The sequence below is a fragment of the Hemitrygon akajei genome, chromosome 5, assembly GCF_048418815.1.
Source record: "Hemitrygon akajei chromosome 5, sHemAka1.3, whole genome shotgun sequence".
Classification (NCBI taxonomy): Eukaryota; Metazoa; Chordata; class Chondrichthyes; order Myliobatiformes; family Dasyatidae; genus Hemitrygon; species Hemitrygon akajei.
In genome coordinates, this window is record NC_133128.1 from 180,753,672 (window position 1) to 180,774,662 (window position 20,991).

The 20,991-nt window shown below is 40.0% G+C and overlaps 1 protein-coding gene across 1 annotated transcript in view; it reads right to left on the reverse strand.

Moving 5' to 3' along the window:
* The window catches only part of LOC140728520 (coiled-coil domain-containing protein 148-like), a 103,526-nt gene extending 82,547 nt beyond the window's left edge, over positions 1-20,979 (reverse strand). Inside the window, exons 1-3 of the mRNA XM_073047359.1 lie at positions 20,846-20,979; positions 19,305-19,364; positions 17,269-17,390 (exon numbers count right to left, since the gene is read on the reverse strand). Coding sequence (XP_072903460.1) covers positions 17,269-17,390; positions 19,305-19,359 — 177 coding nt within the window. The 5' untranslated portion in view covers positions 19,360-19,364; positions 20,846-20,979. The remainder of the gene's footprint in view (positions 1-17,268; positions 17,391-19,304; positions 19,365-20,845) is intronic.
* Positions 20,980-20,991: the final 12 nt, after the last annotated feature.

Below are 20,991 nucleotides of genomic sequence, written 5' to 3' on the forward strand. Positions count from 1 at the left end.
GCTGTGCTGCGACACTTTGTGGAGAGTGAAGGGCATGACAAGGCACAGAAGGCGTCATGGCTATCGACTGCTACTGAGGAAATCTCCAGACCTGACGACTTTTCGCACCATCGGATCAAGATTTTTGAGGCCAAGGGAGTGGCCAGTGCAATGGCTTTTTCCATAATAAAACTGGAACTGCCCCAGTGCAACGGCTTTTTCATGATAAAACTCCTCCCGCATAGGTTTTTCCCCATGCAGCTCTATGAGCTACACAGACAAACATAAATCATTGGGAATGACAAACAACTAACACAAAAGGAATTCCAGAGAAGAGAATGTAGTACCAAATTATAAAGAAAGCATGAAATAAGCCAGAGAAGTCTGTGGATTTTATATCAGTTGCAAGAGAAATAATATAGAATTGTGAATATTCACAGAATGATTAAAATGTATTTCATAAAAATTACACATTGAAGAGTATAAGAAATGCAAAAGAACACTTAAGGTGGAAATCAGGAGGGTTACAAGAAGGCACTAAGTTGCTCTAGCAGATCAGTTGAAAGAGAATCCCAAGGGCTTTTACAGATATATTAAAAGCAAAAGGGATAGCAAGGGACTAAATTAGTCCTCTTGAGGATCAGCATGGTCATCTATGCATGGAGCCAAAAGAGATGGGGTTATCTTAATTGTATATTTTTTTGCATCTGTATTTATTCAGGAGATGGACACAGAGTGTAGAGAATTAAGGCAAAATAGCAATGAAGTCATATACAGATTACCAAGGAGGAAGAGTTTGCTGTCTTGAGGCTACTAAGGATGGATAAATCCGTGGGGCCTGACAAGGTGTCCCCTCAGATCTTGTTGGAGGCTAGTGCTACAATTGTACGGACCTTAGCAGGGGAATTTAAAAAGTCCTTAGCCACGGGTGAGTGCTAGAGGAGTGGACAATAGCTAATGTTGTTCTATTGTTTAAGAAAGATTCTAAGACTAAGCCGGGAAGTTATAGTCTGGTGAGCCCAAGATCAATAGTGGGTAAGTTACTCGAAGGTATTCTAAGGGACCAGATATGTAAGCATTTAGATAGAAAAGGACTGATTAGGGATAGTCAACATGGCTGTGTGCATACATGTCTAATGAATCTTGTAAAGTTTTCCGAGGAGTTTGCCAGGAAAATTGATGAGGAAATGCAGTGGATATTGTCTACATGGACTTTAGCAAGGCCTTTGACAAGGTCCTGCATGGGAGGTTGATCAAAAAGGTCCAGTCGCTTGGAATTCAGGGCTTCTTGGGAAAAGCAAGAGAGTGGTAGTAGGTGGTTGCCTCTCTGACTGGAGGCCTGTGACTAGTGGTGGACCACAGAGATCAGTGTTGAGTCATTGTTGTTTGACATCTATATCAATGATATGGATGATAATGTGAGAAATGGATCGGCAAATTTACAGATGAGGCCAAACTTGGTGGTATAGAGGAGAGCAAGGAAGGGTATCAAAACTTGCAGCAAGATATGGGCCTGCTGGAAAAATGGGCTGGAACTGACAAATGGAATTTAATTCTGACAAGTATGAGGTGTTGCACTTTGAGATGACAAACCCAGATAGAACTTGCACAGTGAACAGTAGGGCACTGAGGAGTGTGGTAGAACAGAGGGATCTGGGAATGCAGATCTATAGTTCCTTAAAAGTTGTAGGTAGCCAGGTAGGTAGTGTCGTAAAGAGAGCTTTTGGCACGTTGACCTTCATAAATCAATGTATTGAGTACAGGAGTGGGGATGTTATGTTGAAGTTGTATAAGACATTGGTGGGCCTAATTTGGAGTATTGTGTGCAGCTCTAGTCACCAACCTACCGAAAATATATCAAGAAGTTTAAGAGTACAGTGAAAATTTACATGGATGTTGCCCGGACTTCAAGACCTGACTATTGGAAAGGTTTGAATAGGTTAGGACTTTATTCCCCAGAATGTGGGACAACGAGGGAAAATTTGATTAAGTATATAAAATTATGAAGGATATAGAACACAGAACAGTACGCCACAGGAAGCGCACAATGTTGTGCAAAACCAATTAAATTAGTAATCAAATGGCAAACTAAACTAATCCCTGCTGCCTACACACTGTCTGTATCCTTCCACTTCCATCACAGTCATATGCCAATTTAAATGCCTCTTTAAAAGTCCCTAATGTATCTGCCTCTACCACCAAGGCATTGGTGTTTCCGTACCAGGCCATGATGTAGCCAGTCAATATGCTGTCCACCACACATCAGTAGAAGTTTGTCAAAGTTTTAGATGTTATGCCAAGTGTTATGTACCCCTAGGGTTTATATTTTCTGTGGACTATTACTTTAAAATGTCAGGAGAATGAGACTGGTTTTTGGATACTTTGAGCTGCTATTAAAAGAAAGAGGGAGGCATCCAACGCAACGAGAGAGAGGGAGACAGAGACTGCTCGAAAGATTGATGTTATGGTTTCCCTACATGCTTGTTTACCTTTCCACAAGGACACTTGCCTGCTTGTAAAACTCTTACAGAGAGAGGAGGGAGGAGCAGGTTGATGGACAGCTGGTGTTGAGCATGCTGAAATGAATACCAGGTGAGCTGTTGGACCCGGACACACATGGTTTTGGACACTGGATGAGTTTGTTATGCCCACAGAAAGGTGGGTTTGTGGAAGATTGATTCGGGGAAATGGATCAGTGGCTCTCGCAGTACAGAAAAGGTGTGACTGGTGGGGAGTTATCTGTGTGTCCAAGCCTGGCCTGGGTTGATAATTCCACCATGGAAGAATGGTCACCTTTGTTTTGTGGTCACATTCGGTGACTTTAAAGGAAGAGAAGAGGGGAGAGGAAGGTTTGAAACAGAAGAAACCTAGTGACCAAGAGGTCACTGTTTGGACTCTCTCCTCTGTAGCCCGTAAGGGTGAGTTTGAGTTCCATTCGAATACGAAGGTGTGACTGTCATGTAGTTAATCCATAGGAGTGGGTCCTCTGGTGAGGTGGAACCTTTGTGATTACCACTTGTGTGTTACCCTTGTTTAGGTGTGGTAGTTCACTGAAGAAAGGCATCCCTGTGGCAAATCACTGTAGGAGTTATTCCGTATGTCGTGGAACTGGATAAGTGGCTATCACTGTTGTGTGTTTGGGGTAACCTTGTGTGGAAACTACCTGTGTGTGATAATCCTGGCCTGGGTTGGTAGTTTTACCATTTGAAGATGGTACCTCAGTGATAAGCTACTGTTGGTGATAATCCATACATGGATTCTGTTTGAGTATCCTGTAGCTACCACTTTGGGATGACCCATAGTTGAATTTGGGTGTGGTACCACTTGTGTTAAAAGGATATTTGTTGAAGATCACTGTCGTTGATACTTTGTGTGTGGAGTGGAACAACTTCAGAGATAAAACCTACTGTTATTGTTGTTTTGGAATATCGACATAATTGCCTTCTCACAACATACGCCTTTGGATTACAAATCTCTCTCTCTCTCTCCAATGCTACTCAACTAAATACCTCAAACTGAACTGAATTCTCTTGCATCATCATAAGACTATATCCATTCGCCCCCTAGGTTTGGAAGAGCCTAGTTTTGTTCCTATTTCCACACTTAAGTGTGTGTGTATATATATATATATATCTCATTGCTAACCTGTTTGATATATCTGAATTTATAGTACTGTATTGCGTAGTTACTAATAAACACTATTAGTTGATAGCAATACCAGACTCCAATGTGTTTTCCATTTCTGCTGGTTCTTTAACCCGTCACGGGGTACGTGACGCAAGATACTGCCACACTTTCTTCATAATGGCAATTAAGTGCTGGGCTGAGGATAGATCCTCTGAAATTACAATACCAAGAAATTTGAAGTTGCTGACCCTCTCCAATTCTGATCTCCTGATGAGGTTTGGCTCATGGACCTCCAGTTTCCTCCTCCTGAAGTCAATAATCAGCTCTTTGATCTTGGAGAAGTTGTTGTTGTGGCACCAATCAGCCATATTTTCATTCTCCCTCCTGTACACTGATTCGGCCAATGACAGTGATGTGTGCTTAGCCTCACAGTTATAAATATAAAGCGAGTAAGTGAGTAGAGCCCGGGGCTAAGCATGTAATCTTGTTATGCACCTGTGCTATTGGAAATTGTAGAGGAGTTGTTGTTACCAATCCAAATTGACTGGGGTCTGCAGCTGAGCAAATTGAGAATCCAAGTGCACAAAATTATACTGAGGCCAAGTTCTTGAAGCTTATGATTAGATTTGAGGCAATGATAGTACTGAATGCCAATCTGTAGTCAATAAAGAGCATCCTGATGTATGTATCTTTGTGTCCAGGGTTGAGTGAAGAGCCAATAAAATTGCATCTGCTGTTGTGATGGGAGGCAAATTGCAATGGATCCAAGTTGCTTCTCAGGCTGGAGTTGATATGCTTCATCACCAAACCCGAAGACTTGTTGCCACCTACATTGCATGATTTCACTTTGTAAAAGGTAATATTGTTCAAGCCCTGCCACAGTACATGGATGGGAAGGGTATGGAGGGCTATGGTCCAGGTGCAGGTCAAAGACACTAGACAGAATAATAGTTTGCCATGGACTAGATGGGCCAAAGAGTCTACTTTGTGCTATGACATTGAAGCTCCTGTTTGACAAAGCTATTTGAATGGTTTGAGTACATAATTGAGTTAGTTAACTATGCAAACTCATCAGACCAGTAGTGTAAAGTGCATAGTTTGCATGGCCTGGGGCAGGGGTGTTGAATCTTTTTCAGAATGTGACCAAATTGACAATACTGTTCTAAAAATAAACTCTCTTGTGTCATGGTAATTTTGAACAGAGATTATCAAAGATTACTGAATTAGAATCATTTTTTTAATGGAAAATTTCTAGTTCTAGTTCAGCTCTTAAATTGATAAATTTTTGCCTCAAAATTGAGCTGTTTTGTAAATCAATCCATTACATTTCAAAATTATCAATCAATTCACTGCAACACTTCCAAATTCAGTTTCTCTAATATTACACTCTCTGCTATACCACATGCAATATTTACTGTTAGTATCACTGAAGATCCATGTTTACTCTCAAACGAGAGAAGAAAAAATATAAGCAGAGTGAAGCTTGTGCAAATTGGTCCATCCGTTTACTACCCAAATACTGATATGTGCGACAAGTCTGCAACAATTTCAAAACATATTGTATAATGTCATGTGTTCTCGCAACCATCTAGCTGTGAAAACATCTCACTGCTCTCAGGCTGTAAAAATTCATTCGTTGCTTCATTTGGCAACAAAGATAATCATTATGTATCTTTTTATTATGAAGTGGGTTTTGAAGAATCAAGTGGCAGGACTGTATGCTACATGCCAACAAAATGTTTGCACATGCCATTTTAGGTTTGCTACCCGTATCCCAGGGAGACACACCACTTCCTACTGGTCCAAGGCAGATTATTTATGCACTGAACCTTTTTACATGCTTCTATTTACCATCTTCTACAGGTCATAAATAACAACTGAAGTAAAATGAAAATCTACGGACTCTCACGGCTACCTGGACTATTCTGCTTCCCACCTGTCTCTTGCAAAAATGCCATCCCCTTCTCGCAATTCCTCCGTCTCCGCCGCATCTGCTCCAGGATGAGGCTTTTCATTCCAGGACGAAGGAGACGTCTTCCTTTTTTAAAGAAAGGAGCTTCCCTTCCTCCACCATCAACTCTGCTCTCAAACGCATCTCTCCCATTTCACGCACATCTGCTCTCACCCCATCCTCCCGCTACCCCACTCGGGATAGGGTTCCCCTTGTCCTCACCTACCACCCACCAGCCTCCAGGCCCAACATATAATTCTCTGTAATTTCTGCCACCTCCAACAGGAATCCACTACCAAGCACATCTTTCCCTCCCCCACTCTTTCTGCTTTCCACAGGGATCGCTCCCTAAGCGACTCCCTTGTCCATTCGTCCCCCCCATTCCTTCCCACCGATCTCCCTCCTGGCACTAATCCTTGTAAGCAAACACGTGCTACACCTGCCCTTACACTTCCTCCCTCACCACCATTCAGAACCCCAGACAGTCCTTCCAGGTGAGGCGACACTTCACCTGTGAGTCGGCTGGTGTGATATACTGCGTCCAGTGCTCCCGATGCGATCTTCTATATATTGGTGAGACCTGACGCAGACTGGGAGACCATTTCGCTGAACACCTACGCTCTGTCCGCCAGAGAAAGCAGGATCTCCCAGTGGCCACACATTTTAACTCCACATCCCATTCCCGTTCTGATATGTCTATCCATGGCCTTTTCTACTGTCAAGATGAAGCCACACTCAGGTTGGAGGAACAACACCTAATATTCCGTCTGGGTAGCCTCCAACCTGATGGCATGAACACTGATTTCTCTAACTTCCGTTAATGCCCCTCTTCCACTTCTTACCCCATCCCTTATTTATTTATGTCCCCCCCTTTTTTCTTTCCCTTTTATTCTCTCTGCCCCTCTCACAATCACTCTTTGCCTGTTCTCCATCTCCCTCTGGTGCTCCCCTCCCCCTTTCTTTCTACGTAGGCCTCCCGTCCCATGATCCTTTCCCTTCTCCAGCTGTGTATCCCTTTTGCCAATCAACTTTCCAGCTCTTAGTTTTATCCCTCCCCTTCCTGTCTTCTCCTATCACTTTGGATTTTCCCCCTCCCCCTCCCACTTTCAAATCTCTTACTATCTTTTCTTTCAGTTAGTCCTGACGAAAGGTCTTGGCCTGAAACATCGACTGTACTTCTTCCTATAGATGCTGCCTGGCCTGTTGCATTCCACCAGCATTTTGTGTGTGTTGCTAAAATGAAAATCTGTGGCTTTCTTAAAAGTTTTCACTGGGATGTTTTGGTCATCTTGACTAGCTAGCCACATTCTTACCCATGAAAAGATAAGACTTACAAAACAATCCAATTCCTTAAGAATATTTTAACCATATAACCATATAACAATTACAGCATGGAAACAGGACATCTCAGCCCTTCTAGTCCGTGCCGAACGCTTACTCTCACCTAGTCCCACCGACCTGCACCGACCCTCCATTCCTTTCCTGTCCATATAACTATCCAATTTTTTTTTTTAAATGACAATATCAAACCTGCCTCTACCACTTCTACTGGAAGCTCATTCCACACAGCTACCACTCTCTGAGTAAAGAAATTCCCCCTTGTGTTACCCCTAATCTTTTGCCCCCTAACTCTCATGTCCTCTTGTTTGAATCTCCCCTACTTTCAATGGAAAAAGCCTATCCACGTCAACTCTGTCTATCCCCCTCATAATTTTAAATACCTCTATCGTCCCCCCTCAACCTTCTACACTCCTAAGAATAAAGACCTAACTTGTTCAACCTTTCTCTGTAACTTAGATGCTGAAACCCAGGTAACATTCTAGTAAATCTCCTTTGTACTCTCTCTATTTTGTTGACATCTTTCCTATAATTTGGTGACCAGAACTTTACACAATGCTCCAAATTCGGCCTTACCAATGCCTTGTACAATTTTAACATTACATCCCAACTCCTGTGCTCAATGCTCTGATTTATTAAGACCAGCAAACCAAAAGCTTTCTTCACCACCCTATCCACATGAATTCCACCTTCAGGGAACTATGCACCATTATTCCTAGATCACTCTGTTCTACTGCATTCTTCAATGCCCTTCTATTTACCATGTATGTCCTATTTTGATTAGTCCTACCAAAATGTAGCACCTCACACTTATCAGCATTAAACTCCATCTGCCATCTTTCAGCCCACTCTTCTAACTGGCCTAAATCTCTCTGCAAGCTTTGAAAACCTACTTCATCATCCACAACGTCACCTATCTTAGTATCATCTGCATACTTACTAATCCAATTTACCACCCCATCATCCAGATCATTAATGTATATGACAAACAACATTGGACCCAGTACAGATCCCTGAGGCACACCACTAGTCACCAGCCTCCAACCTGACAAACAGTTATCCACCACTGCTCTCTGGCATCTCCCATCCAGCCACTGTTGAATCCATTTTACTACTTCAAATAATAATACCTAACGATTGAACCTTCCTAACTAACCTTCCATGTGGAACCTTGTCAAAAGCCTTACTGAAGTCCATAGAGACAACATCCACTGCTTTACCCTCGTTAACTTATTTAGTAACCTCTTCAAAAAATTCAATAAGATGTGTCAAACATGACCTTCCACTCACAAATCCATGTTGACTGTTCCTAATCAGACCCTGTCTATCCAGATAATTATATATACCATCTCTAAGAGTACTTTCCATTAATTTACCCACAACTGACGTCAAACTTACAGGCCGATAATTGCTAGGTTTACTCTTAGAACCCTTTTTAAACAATGGAACCACATGAATAATACGTCAATCCTCCGGCATCATCCCCATTTCTAATGACATTTGAAATATTTCTGTCAGAGCCCCTGCTATTTCTACACTAACTTCTCTCAAGGTCCTAGGGAATATCCTGTCAGGACCCGGAGATTTTCCACTTTTATATTCTTTAAAAGCGCCAGTACTTCCTCTTCTTTAATCATCATATTTTCCATAACTACCCTACTTGTTTCTCTTATCTTACACAATTCAATATCCTTCTCCTTAGTGAATACCGAAGAAAAGAAATTGTTCAAAATCTCTCCCATCTCATTTGGCTCCACACATAGCTGTCCACTCTGATTCTCTAAGGGACCAATTTTATCCCTCACTATTCTTTTGCTATTAATAGAACTGTAGAAACCCTTTGGATTTATTTTCACCTTACTTGCCAAAGCAACCTCATATCTTCTTTTAGCTTTTCTAATTTCTTTTTTAAGATTCTTTTTACATTCTTTATATTCCTCGAGCATCTCATTTACTCCATGCTGCCTATATTTATTGCAGATCTCTCTCTTTTTCCAAACCAAGTTTCCAATATCCCTTGGAAACCATGGCTCACTCAAACTTTTAACCTTTCCTTTCAACCTAACAGGAACATAAAGATTCTGTACCCTCAAAATTTCACCTTTAAATTACCTCCATTTCTCTATTACATCCTTCCCATAAAAAAACAAATTGTCCCAATCCACTCCTTCTAAATTCTTTTGCATCTCCTCAAAGTTAGACTTTCTCCAATCAAAAATCTCAACCCTGGGTCTAGTCCTATCCTTCTCCATAATTATATTGAAACTAATGGCATTGTGATCACTGGACCCGAAGTGCTCCCCAACACACACCTCCGTCACCCGACCTATCTCATTCCCAACAGGAGATCCAACACTGCCCCTTCTCTAGTTGGTATCTCTTTGTATTGCTGCAAAAAACTATCCTGCACACACTTTACAAACTCCAAACCATCCAGCCTTTTTACAGAATGGGCTTCTCAGTCTATTTGTGGAAAATTAAAATCTCCCACAATCACAACCTTATGCTTACTACAAATATCTGCTATCTCCTTTTTGGTTGCCCATTTCCTCTAATCAACCTGGAAAGTGAACAGGTGAAAAGTTATCATATTTATAATTTGTATACCCCTCCTGGCCACAATCCTCGGGGAGTAATTTCTCATTATACCACTAAGTGAGCAAAAGTCAAGATTCAAAGAATTTATGCACCATTATTTTTAAAAGTATACCCATCCCTTCAATGCACAAAGCTGAATTGGGGAAAACTGATATAAATGTGGCTATAAGATCATGAAACATAGGAACAGAATTAGACTCTTTGGCCCATCGAGTCTGCTCTACCATTCCCATTCTCCTAGCTTCCCCAGAAACCTTTGGCACCCTTACTAATCAAGAGCCTATAAACTTCCACTTAAAATATACCCATTGACTTGGCTTCCACAGCCGTCAGTGACAATGAGATTCACCATCCCTTGGCTAAAGAAATTCCTCCTCATCTCTGTTCTAAAGGATGTCCTTGTGTTCTGACACATGCACTCTGGTTCTTGACTCTGCCACTATTGGAAACATCCTCTTCATGGCTATTCTATCCAAGTCTTTCAATATTTAGTATTTTTCAATGAGACCCCTCCATATTCTTAAAAACTCCAGTGAGTACAGGCCCTGAGTCATCAAACACTCCTCATACATATACCTTTTCATTTCCTGGATCATTCTCATAAACCTCCTTTGGACCCTCTCCAATTCCAGCACATCCTTTCTTAGATAAGGGTCCCAAAAATACTCCAAATCTGGTCCAGCCAATGCCTTATAAAGCCACTGTATTACATCCTTGCTTTTATTTCTAGTTCCCTTGAAATAAGTGCTAACATTGCATTTGCCCTCCTTACCCAACCTGCAAGTTCCCTTCAAGGAATTCTGCACTAGGACTCCTAAGTCCTTTACGCCTCTGCTTTCTGAATTTTTTGCCCACTTAGAAAATAGTCTATGCTTTTATTCCTTCCTCCAAAGTGCATAACCATATACTTCCTTACACTATATTCCATCTGCCACTTCTTTGCTCATTCTTCATAATCTGTTCCAAGACCTTGTGCAGTCTCCCTGTTTCCTCAGCACTACATGCCTTGCCACCTATCTTTGTATTGTCTACAAATCTGGCCACAGTGCCATCAATTCCATCATCTGGATCATTGACATGCAACGGGAAAAGAAATGGTCCCAACACCGATCCCTGTGGAACACCACTAAACTCCTGCAGCCAACCAGAAAAGGCTATCTTCATTCCTAGTCTTTGACTCCTGCCAGTCAACCTATATTTCTGTTCATGCTAGTATCTTTCCTGTAATGCCATGGGCTCTCATCTTGTTTAGCAACGTCATGTGCAGCACTTTGTTGAAGGCCTTCTGAAAATCTATGTAAGTAATTCTTCTTTGTCTAGCCTGCCTGTTACTTCCTCAAAAGTTCCAACAGATTTGTCAGGAAAGATTTTCCCTTCAGGAAACCATACTGACTTTAGCCTATTTTATCATGTGCCCCAAGTACCCGAAAACCTCATCCTTAATAATGGGCTCTAACATCTTACCAACCAGTGAGGTCAGGCTAACTGGCCTATAATTTCCTGTCCTTTTGCTTCCTTCTCTTCTTAAAGAGTGGAGTGAAATTTACAATTTTCCAATCCTCTGGAACCATTCCAAAGTTTTAAGGATTCTTGAAAGATCACTACTAATGCTTTCACGATCTCTTCAGCTACTTCTTTCAGAACCTCGCAAGATTCTAATACTTAGTCTTATAGTATCAGGAAAATAGTATTAGATAAAAGGAAAAGGACAAGAAGAGTAATAAGACTGAGGATTAGGAACATGTTAGAATTTAGCAAAGGATGTCCAAGGAATTTACAAAGTGTTAAGTAGAATATGAACAAAATTTAAACATAAACTTTGATACTAAACCTTCTGTGCAAGATGAAACAGAACAAATTACATTGGAGACTAAGAAAATGGCAGAGAAATTGCAGAACAGTTGGCTAATAGTATTAGTAAAAGTAAAAGTTAGAATTTTTATTAAGAAATGATAAAGGATAGAGAATGTAATAATAGGACTGGAGTGAGTCAATGTGGATTTATGAAAAGGAAAGCTAATCTACTGAATTATTTTGACGTTGAAATTATAAGCTGATAGATAACAGAAAGCCAGTGGATATGATGTCTTTGAACATTCAAATGTCCTTTAGTAACGTGTCATTAACAGGTTATTAGGCAAAATTAGACACATTGAATTGATGGCAAAGTACTGGCATGGATTGAGGAGCGAAAAACTTCTCCATCTCCAGCCCATTTCCTGTCCCACCAGGAGCCTAAACACTCTTGAGGATTGCTACACACCAACAAAGATGCCTACTAATGACTCAGTATCAGATGCACTTAGAAGTTTGCGTAGATTTGGTATGCCAGCGAAAATAATGACTATTTATTACAGATGCACAGTGGAGAGTATCCCGAATGATTGCATCACAGCTTGTATGAAAACACCGATGCCCAAAAACAGAAAAGTCCATGCCCTCTTCTCACTACTGTCATCAGGCAGGCAGTACAAGAGCTTTAGGTCCCACACCAGCATGTTCAGGAACAGTTATCACCCTTCAACTATCAGGCTCCTGAAACAGCATGGATACCTTCCTTCATTTTAATGCTGAACTGAATCCACAGCCTAGAGACCCACTTTCAATAACTCTACTCATGTACTCAGCATTATTTACTTTCTTATTTATTTATTATTGTTACAGTTTGTCCTCTATTGCACATTGGATGTTTGTCAGTCTTTGTTATGTATAGTTTTTCATAACTGCTATTGTATTTCTTTATTTTCTTGTAAACACCTGCAAAAAAATGAATATTGTGGTAGTATATGGTGACATAAATGTACTTTAATAATAAATTTACTTTGATCCATCTCTCACTCACACTTTGGTAAGCCAGACTAATAGGTTGTGCAGCTTCTCTCTAGGTTCAAACAAAAACTAAAACATAAGGATCTGGTACTGAAAGTCATACAGTGCTAGTCAATGGAATTAGAAGAGCTTCTACATGACTGTATTGAGTTAATAGAGCCAACCCAGATGAGTATTCACCAACACTATAGATTTATCACCAAGTGTATAGAGGACTGTGTACCAAAGAATGCAAGCTGGCCATTCCCAAACCAGAAATCACAGATGAATGAAGAGATCCACACCCAATAGGGGTCCAGGACAACAGTGTTCAAATCTTTCACCCCTTCACTTCTCCTTCCCTACCCTCATGGCCATCACCTCTCTCTGATTACTCACCTCCTTCTCTTTATTCTATGCTCCACTGTCCTCACCAACTTGATTCATTCTTCTTTAGCCATTTATCTCTTCAACCTATCACCTCCCAGCTTCTCATCCCTCCCCCAACCATTCACCTTTCTCCTCATCTATCACCTGCCAGCTTATACTGCTCCCACTCCCCTCACCTTGCAGCCCTCTTCTTTTCCAGTCTTGATGGGCCTCAGACCTCCATAGATGCTGCCTACTTGCCATGTTCCTCCAGCATTTTATGTGTATTGCTCAAGATTTCCAGCGTCTACAGAACTTTTTGTGTTATTATCACGACCTCCTAATTTATACAATCAGCAGACCTGCTAATTATGTCATGAACATACATACCCAAATCATTTATATACATAACGAATAACAGAGGTTCCAACATTGAATCCTGAAACACCCTACTTGCCACAGGCCCACAGTTGGAAAATTGACTTCTACGTGTCACCTTCTGCTTCCCATCATCAAGCCAATTCTAATCCACCTCACAAGCTCCCCCTGAAACCCATGCAAACTAATTTTCCAGATCAGCCTGCCATATGAGACCTTATCAAAACCATATCTAAGTTAATTTCCACCTCATTGACAATCACACAGCAGCAGATCAAAGATGAGTGATTGGCCCATTGCTCTACTCTCTCTTCATTCATGACTGTACGGCTAGGCACAGCTCAAATGCCTTCTCCTAATTCACCGATGACACTACTGTTTGTTGGCAGAATCTAAGGTGGCAATGCAGTGGAATTAATGAATGAGATAGATCGGCTTGTTGAGTGGTGTTGCAACAACAACCTCGCACTCAAAATCAGCAAGACCAAGGAATTGATTGTGAATTTCAGGAAATAGAAATCAGGATAACACACAACAGTCCTCACTGCACAATCAGTGGTGAAAAGGATGAGCCACTTCAAGTTTCTGAGCATTACAGTCTAGAAGATCTATCTTGCGTCCAACACATTGATGCAATCATGAAGAAGACATGCCACTGGCTCGACTTCATTAGATGTTTGAGGATATTTGATACAAAGCCAAACACTCTTGCAAATTGCTACAGATGTACAGTGGAGGGCATTTTGTTTGCATCACAGCCTGGTAGGAAGCCTCTAGTGCACAGAATCTCAAGAGACTGCAAAGGGTTGTAGACTTAGCCAGCTCCATCGTGGGCACAACCCTCCCCATTATCGAGGATATCTTCAAGAGGCAGTGCCTCAAGGAGGCAGAATCCGTCATTCAAGACCCTCACCACCCAGGACATGCCCTCTTCATATTAATACCATCAGGGAGGAGGTACAAGAGCCAGAAAACCCATAGTCATCATTTTAGAAACAGCTTCTTCTTCACCATCAGATTTCTGAAAGGTCATGACCAAATGAAAGCTAACTCATTAGTCTTCTTCTGCACTATTTATTTATATTTGGAACTTGTAGTAAATTTTATGATTTGCACTGTACTGTTGCCACAAAACAAGTTTCACAACTATTGTCAGTTGTAATGAACCTGATTCTGTTTCTCACATCTGCTGCCCTACCTTCATATACTGTATTTTATGCTTTAAGTGAATGCCAAGGTTACTCTTCAGGAATTCAAGATACCGTGAAATAGTAAATAAGTTTTTTATTTTCAATATGAACCAGTTAAGAGAAAAACATTAGTCCACTGCCGTTCCTCATTCCCAGATATAGTAAAACTCTGTTAATCTGGCTTCTTTGGGACTTCGGTGGTAACAGACTGGCAGATTTTCAGGACATCTGAATAGTATTGTAATTAATACTGCAACATACTTTCAATCTGATCTTTTCTTAAGAGATGTTACACAGAATAATTACAATAACTTTTAAGTGAATGTAGTAGGTTTAAAGAAAGCACAGGAAAAAGAGCCCCACTGAGTTCAAAGGGAACACGATGAACAGAACCAGATGAGTTGAAAGAAGCACTGGAACCAAGGTCAATGCATGTTAAAGAGAGCACAGTTACCAGGGCCCTTTGTTAAAGGGAGTGCAAGAATGGGGACCGCAGTGTGTTAAAGGAAGCATCCACTGTTTCCATGGCAACTTCTTTTAGTAGTTTGGGATTCAGATGATCAGGTTTTAGTATTTTATTGGCTTTCAGTCTGATTAATTTCTCCAGTAATTTAGTTTATTTATACTATTTTCCTTCAATTCCTCCTTTCCATCATACTCTTCATTCTCTTGCATTTTGCCTTCTTTCATGAAGACCAAACCAAAATATCTGATTATTTGTTCTGTTATGTCTTTGTTTCACATTATAAATCCTCATTTTCTCAGTGTAACAAAAGAAAAGAACAAACACTCAAGAATAAGTTCTAAAGTAACACCTCAAATAAAATTGCCTTTTATTATTTGGTAATTACATAGGGTTGATATTTCCAGTCTTCAAATAATATTGCAGTTCTTTGAATAGTCCTAATATGTTAAATGAAATCAGCCTTCAATATACAGTCGGCCTGTCATGGTCCCTCCTGGCAATCGCCCACCTGGCTATTTACCTCAGCAATTGGGCCTCAATCACTAAACGTTCCAATCATTCCCAGGTTCCACTAACGACAAACACCTGCTTTCCATCAGCAAGTGCAGTATAAAAACTCTGTGTGCACAACAAGGAGCTGCCAGTTCACTGGTTGACTCCTGTGTGAGTAACCTTGGTTCATGGTTCTTAGGACTGCCAGTTCTAAGTCTAGCATTGCTCCTGGATACCGATTCCACACTCACTACATCAAGAACGCCTCCTGACTCTGCCTCTGTGCCCATGTTCTGCACTTAGGTTCATCCTCGGCCTTGTCCTTGCAACATGGCCCTCCTTAGCTGCGGGGGATTGGTTACGGGACCCCCCCCATCGGCAGATACCAAAAAATGCGGATGCTCAAGTCCCTTATTTAACCTGTCTCAGTGTGGTGGACATTAGGACCTGGTGGTACAGCTCTGAGTCTGCAGTGTTCATGTTCATGAAAATAATGACAATCACGATTGAAAATAAAGTGGAAGTAATAAAGCGATCAGAAAGAGGTGAAATGCCATCGGTCATTGGAAAAGCATTAAGCTACAGTTGGTCAACAATCGGAACAATTTTAATGGAGCATGTGAAAGGCCCTGCCCTGATGAGAGCTCGGGACCTGCTGCCCACAGCTATTGCTGCTGAATCCGCAGTATTTCTGTTCTGTTGACAGAAAATTATCACGATTGAAAATAAAGTGGAAATAATAAAGTGGTCAGAAAGAGGTGAAACTCCATTGGTCATTGGAAAAGCATTAGGCTACAGTTGGTCAACAATCGGAACAATTTTAAAGGATAAAGTGAGAATAATAGAACATGTGAAAGGCCCTGCCCGGATGGAAGCTACAATTATTGCTAAGCAATGCAGTGGTTTAATTAATGAAATACATATATTTCTTAAGTGTTTTATATGCATAGAAAGGTAAAATATATACTAAGATAAATGTTTGAGCTAAATAATACCGGATGTACCTGTTCCAACTTCAAATCTGACTTAAAGACAGACTCGGGAACGGTACTCATTCATAACCCGAGGAATGCTTGTACTTTAAAATCATCTCTAGATTACTTATAATAGCTAATACAACGTAAATAGTTGTTATACTGTCAACACAAGTGAATCTGCAGATGCTGGAAATAAATAGGGTTTCGGCCCGAAATGTCGTCACTACCTCCTCCCATAGATGCTGTCTGGCCTGCTGAGTTCTGCCAGCATTTTGTGTTTTTAGTTGTTATACTGTATTGTTTAGGGAATAATGACAAGAAAAAAATTGTCTGTACATGCTCAAACAATGAGTGCTGGAGAGAGAACTTCCGGGTTTTCCCGATCAACGGTTGATTGAATCTGCGCATGCGGAACCCACGGATAAGGAGGGCCGACTGTACTACAAAACTTTAGCAAGTCTACTTGAAATTAAGATTTTTGTGACTAGTGTGCACTTTATTTTTCTCCTGCTTCTGTCCCTATTTCTTGCTTCATTACTATGTTTAAGTCCTCAGCAGTGAAGACAAGTTGGCAACCTACTTCCTAAAAGTAAATCTATTTCTTTATTTTTGAGATACAGCACAGAATAAGTCCTTCTGGCCTTTCGAGCCATGATGGTCCAGCAATCCCCCAATTTAATCCTAGTCTAATCATGTAACAATTTACAATCGAATTGTAAACCTAACAAACCAAACAGTTTGACTTTTAACTATAGGAGGAAACCGGAGCACCCGCAGGAAACTCTCACAGTCATGGGAAGAACATACAAACTCCTTACAGGCAGTAGCAGGAATTGAACCTGGGTCACCTGTTCTGCAAAGTGTTTTGCTAACCACTACACTACCATGCCGCCCAAACATGCAGAGACATACAACAATAACTTAAGATATTTTTCATTACAGTTAGATACTTATAATTACTTAATGAACAAAAATGTGAATCTACCACAGAAGGAAATAAATTAAAAAAAAAACAAAACCTTTAAAAATATATGCGAATATATCTTTGATTATAACTAAGTCTGATATAGACATTTGGCTTTGAAATTGATTTACCTTACGATCAGTATTAAGGCATGCCATTCTTTTGGCTTCAACGAAGGCTTGAAGTTGTTCATAATCAATTGGTTTGTATTTCTGACTTCCAAGACCATTTTTTATTCTTATAACCAGCTTCTCTAACGGAAAATTATAGAAACAAAAGTAAGTTGCAAATACAGTCCCACATGTGCAAGGGAAACCTCTGTACAAGAAAACTAAAAATAATTAAGTCACCAGTTAGTGTGAGATCTTAAGTCATCCAATAATATTTAATCTTGTATTGACTACTACAACTTATAATGTTTATGTGCTATTTTACTGTTAACAAAATTCTGAGTCCCCCCTATTCCTGCTGTTTAAGTTACAGGATAAATTCTGAATCCATTGATATTTTATTTGGTACATTTGAAATTTATAAATTTCAATCAAACATCATGTAATTCTTAGAGGAAAAAGATTAACACAATGTTCAAACCACATTTTGTATTCAGACAGGTGTCCTTGACAGTGGCAATTATTAGTTTTGTTTCATAATTCAGCAATTTATAGTGAATGTAAGTAAAATATACAAATAACCGAAACAACTGATAGGATAAGAGAACATGACATTGTAGGATACAATACAATGATTATTGTTAAAAATACTTAAGGGCACCTCAAATATACAGTTGATACATAAAATACATTCATGGCTAATTGTACTGATTGTTGGTCCACTTTCTGCAAGATGTTCAGATGAATTCAGTGTTTATCTTTGTTAAATAATGTTTATGTTTGGATTATGGAAAGCTCCTGTGCACACTGTCAATGAGAAGTCAAATTACTCAAGATGAAGCTGTAAGTAGTTTGTCTTGGGGAATGAAAAAATTATTGATTTAAGAGACATTGAAGCATACATTATTGATAATAGTCAATTACAATTTCAATTTTATTGTGGTTACCTTAGATTTAAAAAAGAATAGTATGAAATTGTGACTTTTTTAACAAGTGGTCACTTCAGAATACAGTATGTGTGTCCATGAGTTTTGTTTGCATTTTTCATTCACTTGATTTTTATTAACTTTTTTATCCCATCAAATTTTACTGCACATGAAAAATAAACTGCCTCTAAATAAAATGCAGGTAGTTCATGAGAAAAACACAGTATATTGATTTAGTTTTGTAAATCTCAGAACTTTCCAACTGAGGTACTGAGTAGCAATTAGAAAAGACTAAAAGTGATTTTTGTCTTGCTTAAAGGCATCAAGCCTTCAATCTGTCTTTCCAAGATCATCTAACTCCATACAAGTTGAAATTCAAACCTGAGGTTTTCAATCTGTGGAGCTCAGCAACATTCTACCTGTAGTATCAACAAACAGTCCACACATTGGTTCATTCACCTGCCCTTTCTAAACTCCAGCCCTGCTCCCCTCCCTTACCTGGTAGAACCTCCCTGTCATCTTACACCCCTTCTCAGTCCACTAATCACCTCACACTCCTTTATCATCACTTTCCTTCTCCTCTTCATATTGCCCATCCCGCCTCTCTTGGTTCTGATGTTGGGTTTTGACCCCCAAAGCTAACTATTCCTTTCCTCCCACAGAAACTGCTCATCTCACTGGGTTCCTCCAGCTTGCTCCATATTCAAGTTAAACCACATTCTCATAAATATACTAAAACAGGAAATTAAATCTTCTGCTTTGTAAAAACCTATTCACACTTATTTTCCTGTTCTCGCAAGGCCTTTTGCTACATCACTCCCTCTGAAAGTATTTTCCCATTACAATTTTTACTGCTCAGGTCCATTTGTTAAACTGTACAACTAACATTTGAAAATTAATTCTCGTGATTTTTGTGTCGATTCAAATCTATATACATGCAGTTTACAACAAAGACATCAGATAGCAAACGAGAATGATAAAGCGGGAGGCATGAGTCTTTATTAATATAGTATTTCTTTAACAAATAGGAATGCTAAAACAACCATGGAGCTCAGCTTGAGGATGCCCAGCCTAAATTGAATAGATAATTGCATAAACCAGCATAGGAGAGGAAGATTTATTATACACTACCTGCATCTTCTGCTCTGTGATTTGTGATGAACATTCTAAGGTCTCTTCCACTCATTATTCCTATGAAAAGTGAATTGCACAAATCATTAAAACTCTAATTGTGAACTAGACTATTTTCTTAGAAGAAAGCTGGAATGTAAAATACCAATGAACTATATTCAAATTATGAACTTGTTAACAATTATGTCTATATCAAGTGAATAGATTTGGTCAGTAGCCCTAACACATCTGAAGCATTAAGTTAAGGCTCAAGACCCACTGCAGAGCAGAAAGGTCCAGGCTAATCTCTTAGTGCAACACCAAGTAATCTTGCACTGATGCCATCCTTCTGATACCAAATCAAACAAAGACTCCATCTGCTTTCTTAAGAGGATGTAAAAGAAAATACGACTCTGTGATTTTGCATGGTCAATTGGGTGTTGTTTCTAATTATGGTGTCTAGGCCAACACCAGATCTGATATTATTCTTATTACGTTTAGTTGTGCTAGTTTTCTGCTGTAAATCATTCATTTCAGAGGATGATTAAGAGTCATCAACATGGTTGTCATTCTGGATCAGCAATAAAGGACTGTGGAATAATTTAGATGTGGAGCTTATAAATGGCCCTTGTAGACGCAGCATCCGAATGCTTATGCAGTTGAGTTTCTAGTCATTAGCGACCTTCAGAATGGTGCCACTGATGGTCAAGGATATTTGATTCAATTCTCTTGTACTGGGCATGGCTATTGCCTGGCAATTCTATGGTACAAAATGTTACTTGTCACTTACTGACCTGTATCCAGGTAGTGGAGGGAGAAGTGTTTTCTTCTTCCTCACTTCAAATAGAATTAAACATTGCATCAGCAAAATTCCTCAATTCTGACCTTGATGAAATAACCACAAAGGGTTAGGTCTAGGACACTGCCCTTGGGCTGGGACAATTGCCTCCAGTAACCACATTGTTTTGCCTTCTGCAGGTTATGACCGTTGACCCCTTGATACCCAATTACTTCAGTTACACTAAACCTTCCTGTTGCAACACTTGGTCAAATGCAATTTAGATCCCAGATACCTGACCTATGAAATTTGGCTATGTTTGGATTAAACCTATGATGAGACCTAGAGTTCAATGTTCCAAGTGAAACTGTGCATTGATGAGCAGATAAGTGGGAGCGAGTGTTGCTTGAAGGTAACTTCCATCACAATGCTGATGATAGAGGAGGCTGAATGGTAATTTTATGAATTTCAATTGCCCTGCTTTTTATTAGAGGCATACACGAGCAAATTCCTACTTCTTTGAGCAGATGCCTGTGCTGTGACTGTTTAGAACAGCTTGACAGCTGGGGCCTCGAGTTACAGAGCCTAGATCTCCAAAAAAAACTCTTGACAACTGTTTCCTCAGTTAGTCCAGTTTATTAAACCATGATATTAAGAGTTAATATTACTTCAGTTAGTAAGTAATAACATTTTAATAAGTTAGTCAATTTATTGTATTTCAGAGGAAGGATTAATCGGCAAAATCTCCTCTCTGAATGTTTGAACTGATCAAACTATAACTCACGCCCGAGTTGTCCCGGTAGTGACAATCACACGTTGATTTCACGTGGAATCACTGAGGAGAAACGGGGATGATGGCCCAAAGCACCTCTCCGGCTTCCAGCGCCCTGAATCACAGCGCCGCGGATTGTTGACAGCCGACACCACGAT